The sequence below is a fragment of the Fukomys damarensis genome, unplaced genomic scaffold (genome assembly GCF_012274545.1).
Source record: "Fukomys damarensis isolate Sample0158 unplaced genomic scaffold, DMR_v1.0_HiC HiC_scaffold_16, whole genome shotgun sequence".
In the NCBI taxonomy this organism is placed as follows: domain Eukaryota; kingdom Metazoa; phylum Chordata; class Mammalia; order Rodentia; family Bathyergidae; genus Fukomys; species Fukomys damarensis.
In genome coordinates, this window is record NW_022900928.1 from 31,048,612 (window position 1) to 31,053,879 (window position 5,268).

Genomic DNA, 5,268 nt, shown 5'->3' on the forward strand with positions numbered 1-5,268 from the left:
GGGCTACACAGAATTCAAGGCCAACCTGAACTACTTATGAGACTCTGACTAAAAAAAAAAAAATCATTTTTCTCTAGTCCGTGACTTAGTAGATAACAGCATCATAAAATGTAGTGATCAGGAAAGCATCTACATTCGTGGCCATATATACATTCTTGTACATATTTTAATCAAGACAAATTTAATCAAGACAAATCTATTCAAAGAAAAGATGGTCTCTCTCTGATTCCACAACCACCACTACTTATCAACCTAAATTTATAACAGTAAGAAAATCATTTGACTGGAGAGCTTCATAAATTGTAAAACAAGCTATTTAACAAACCAGTAACAAATATGCTTTTAAAACAAAACTGTTCCATTAATATAAATAACATTAATTTATGAACTCTTTCTTTAGTCTAGTTTTAAGTCTTCTAACTTCTATCTAATTAGGTGATTAAAGGAGACGCAGAACAACTAAAATGGATTAGTACTCGGGTATAAAAAGCTGCAACTAAATAGGATAGCTGCATTTGCCTCAGGAAAGGCCAGTCTTGGCAAATTCACAGGCACAGAAGTTTACAACAGCCTGAAATTGTTACAACTTATAAGGTCAAAAACTCTGGATATTTATAAACATGGTTTAACCCTTACTGAATAAGAGAAAATCAACACTCTAAGAGAAAAATCATTGAACTAAAAATCCTAGACAGAATGTCAATACAAGGCGTAATTTTAAAGTCCTGACTACATTCTAAATAGTTGCATGGATCTAGTAGAAATCAAAATTCTTTGTCTCTCTAGGGCAGTTATAAATGACCAAAAGCCAATCTGTTTCACATGGTTTTAAATTTTCTGACACAATCTACACCTGAATTTTTTTCATCCTGCTATAAGAATGGAAACTATTCTCTTTTGTGTGCATGTACAAAATAGGCTTAACTCTAACACCTTACTCCTTCACTGAAGTTATTATAGAAACCGAGATTCTCCTCTCCTCTTGAGCTTTATCTTGTCACACATCCCTCATGAGGAACATTCATCCCCCTGCCACCCACTGCCTATAGTTTAGCATGATATTGTAGTTTAGGAAATTAGTATACACAATACTATACTGCTTCTATCTTGCTGCTTGTATTTTTCCTTTCCTATTGTTCTGCCTACCTAACTCATACTAACTCATCAACACTCAATTTGGAAATCACCCCCACCAAGAAGCCTTCTGTGGTTGTAGCTGGTGGTCTTCCAATGGCTACCAGACTATCAAGCCTTCAGAACAGAAACTGTGCTCAGTATTCATGGATTCACTAAACATGTGATCTAAAGGTCATACATAACTCACTTAATCACATATGTAGTTCACTAGTTTTATGTAGTTCATAGTTTTAGCTACTGGAGAGCTGGAGCAGGACAGCTAAGCTCTGAGCTTGCACAGAGGAACTAGTAAACCAGTAGGAACCTAACGGCCCAATCACCGTTCCAATGTATAACTGGATGGACCCTCACTAGAAAGCGATTGTAAGCAGGCTTCAAATCATGAAGTCTAAAGTCTTAATCTGTCATTTACTACCTATGTGGCCTTGGACAAATTACATCACTTTTCTAAATCTGTTTTCTTACCTAGAAAATGAGTAATATATCTACCTCAAACAATTTAAAAGGATTAAAAATTACTTATAAATAGTATAAATAGTATGTCTATGAGTGTATGCATCTATACATATAAATATGTGTGACCTCCATATATGACAATATGGAGAGGATGACTTTAAAAGCCTCGTTTAGTAAACTACCAAGTCTATTAATATTACTAGCAAGATTAGATAATTCCTTTTTTTTGGCTGATGAAGACTGAACTCAAGGCCTGGTGCATGTTAGACAAGCATAGCATCACTAAACTATATCCCCAGCCCTATTAATTACTTCTAAGTACACGTATCATTGCATATATAATTTGGAACTGTTCAGATTTGAAATCATTAAATTATACCATGAAGCACCTGACTCAAGGTGTCATTGGAGTAAAAATTCTTTCAATGGCCAGGTGTGATGGCGCACACCTGTAATCCCAGCACTCAGGAGGCTGAGGCAGGAGGATCGCTGTGAGTTCGAAACCAGCCTGAGCTACATAGTGAGTTCCAGGTCAGTCTCAACTACATAGTGAGACCCTGTATCAAAAAAAACAAAAACAAAAATAAATAAATAATTCTTTCAATGTACCATTACATTAGTTGTACATCATTATTTAAATGAAATTTAAATGCAACAGAGTACAAAACTGTGAATAATCCTGTCTTAAAGATTACTTTTCTAAATTACTACTGAAGTGAAGATATAGAATTAAATTGTTTCTCTAAAAAAACTTCCCTTCCCTCGCAAAGTTCACAGCTGATGCTGAGCAAATGTCGAATGAAAGAATGACTGTTCTCAATTTTAAAACATTTATGTTGGTGATATAGCTTAGTGGTAGAACTTATGCTTAGCATACACAAGGCCCTGGGTTCAATCTCCAGCACCAAAAACTAAAACCATTCAGAAACCAATACAGTTTAAATTCAAAACAAAATCAATGATAGCTAACTTGTTCAAACTCTATATTATTATAAGCAAACAATATAATCTATAGTAGAAAATATTGAAGTCATCCATATATATTCCTTATTATTCCATGAAAATGCTTTCAGTAGTTTCAATAGTTAACCCATACATATTGGTCATAGGACTAAAACTGTCACTGGATAGTACAATCAGTATGTATGTCTAGTACAATCAGGTCAAAATCATTCAGCCAACAATTTCACTAAGAGTGGCAGAGCTAGGGGCCCTCAAAGGGGAAATATTCAAAAACAACCTCAGGTTTTCTTCCTTTGACACATACAAATTTTTATATATGCTCATATATATGTATATACCATAATCCCTCACTCTACCTAGTACAATACTTTCAATGTGTAAACATTTTCATAATTTCTGATTTGAACATCATAACCACCCTATGAGAAGGCCATGAGAGATATTAGAGCTCCACTTAACAGATGAGGAAACTGAGTCTAAGGTCAAGGGACATGTCCAAGTTAATACACATAAGGTGACTACTATAAGGTAATTTTATTCACTTTTTTTAAAAAATATCCATGAATCCTTGAAGGCAAGACAATAGGGAAGTATCAGACTAAGAGTCAAAATATTAGGATCTGAATCTCATTTATAACCTTCTATCTGTATAAGCAGAATAATTTACTTAATTTCTCAGAACCTCAGTTTTCTCATCTGGAAAATGGAGATAACAGCATCTATATTTAAGGGTTACTATGAAAAATAAACAAGAAAATGTATGTAAAGGGCACCCTTGTGAAATATTTAAACTATAAGAGGTCCTTAGTAAACGGAAGCAGCTATTTTTATTATTTTTCTTTTCCTCTAGGCCTTGGCCACCTCATATAGCTAACAAGGTTAAATAGGATTGTATATGAGGTTCTTTCCCATTCTAAAAAGACTGTTTCTCTACACGAAAGTAAGATATTTCTTTCTGTATTAAATTCTGCGGCTTCTAAATATCACACCTGATTCTATCTGTAGTTTCCAAAAATGTTTGAAAAACTGAACAGATATCATATTCATTACAGAAAGTAAAACTTACCAATAGCTTTGCAGCTTGAACTCGAACCACCCAGGAACCATCACTGACCATGTGACAGATTTTTCCAAATGCATCATCAACCAAGCGAATTTCTTCATTAGAAGAAGGGATGGGAACAATGCTAAATTAAAAAGGAAGAAAGAAACCACATATGACAAAACATGAGCCTAAGGCTGAGAATGAAAAATTGATACACAAAGGAATTACAGTGGAACTGCTCAAATCTTAAAATGATGCAATAAGTTCCAGCATAAATAAATCACTCTGGGAGTATGAACAAAACCTTTTAGTTGCACTGCAAATTCTCAGTGTCTTAAATAAAAGTGTATAACTTCCCAAAAGGTTCAGGTATTTATGAAGAAATGAAGAACCTGGGGCTGGGAGTGTAGTTTAGTGATATATACCACTTGTATGTGTGAGCCTAGTAAGGGAAAAAAAATTAAGCAAAAACTAGTTACCACAGTATTTTATAGCCTTAAGCTTATTATCTACTGTAATTGAATTGTTATTAATGTAGATATCAGAGTACATCAATATAAAAAACACTTGCAAGTATGTTTCCAAAAGAGGCACTTTCCAGTTGGGTTGTGCATACTGTGTGCGCAAGTGCATACACATGTGCTTAAGTCCTTAAGAAACTACACATGGGGGCCGGGTATTTGGCTCAGTGGTTCTGCCAACTGCCTTGCAAGTGCAAGGTCCCAAGTTCAATCCCTGATACCACAAAAAATAAAACAAAAAAACAAAACAAAAAAAACCCACACATGGATCCTATTCTTGTACATAGGTTTATTATCTCATTCTGGTTTTCAGATTTTGGAAGATAGTTTAATGAAATGACCAGACATCCTAATTTCCAGAGCCTGTGTCTTTCCCCTAGGCCACACTGCTTTCCCAGAAATCTAATCAATAGTCCTTCTCTGGAGGTGGATATTTACATGGTAGAGGAAAAGAAGATGGCTTAGCAATGAGGGCTGGGGATGTAGCTCAGTGGCGCTGCACCTGCCTGGCAAGCTCAAGGTCCTGAGTCTGATACCCGGTACAGAGGAAAAAAATAAAATGGACAAAACTCAGCTTCCATCCACACTGACCTTTCAGGATAGAGCTGGCTGACAACCCAGATAAGCTGGACTGCAACACTGCGCACTTGCTCGTAGTCATCAGAGAGCAACTTGCATGCCTGCAAAGGATTCCAAAAGTCTGTCAGTTCTGTCTTCCCAGGAGATGCTCAATCTGCTTTTAAAATGAAGATTTGGGTGACTGGATAAGGATATCAACCAAAATATTTGTAGGTGCTTTTAACTTGAAGCTAAATAATTCTTGGCCTCTATCAGCTACTCTGGGAGTGTTCTGACTATGCACCCTCTTACCCCGTATCTGAAAGCAGAACCACAGACTAACAGATATTTAGAATTACATCAAGCCCAACAAAGCCCACTGGCCACCCAGAGAATTGATCTCACAGATGCAAACCCCAAGCATGAGATTTTTTCCCCCCATCTATAAAACCAAAGCACATATTTCTGTTCATTTTGGTTTGAAATCCCTGGACTGTTTCATCCTATTGACTCTTCCTGAGTATCCCCATGCCCCCTAGTTATCAATGGCTCTAACTACCTCCAGCTCAGATTTCTCCTGAGCTCTCC

General features: G+C 36.1%; 1 protein-coding gene across 2 annotated transcripts in view; it reads right to left on the minus strand.

Moving 5' to 3' along the window:
- Ints4 (integrator complex subunit 4) overlaps window positions 1-5,268 on the minus strand; it is a 120,942-nt gene that overhangs the window by 76,998 nt on the left and 38,676 nt on the right. For both annotated transcript variants that reach the window (XM_010633305.3, XM_010633306.1), the window contains 2 exons: window positions 4,714-4,802; window positions 3,623-3,743 (listed from right to left, as the gene is read on the minus strand). In XM_010633305.3, the coding sequence (XP_010631607.1) occupies window positions 3,623-3,743; window positions 4,714-4,802 (210 nt within the window). The remainder of the gene's footprint in view (window positions 1-3,622; window positions 3,744-4,713; window positions 4,803-5,268) is intronic.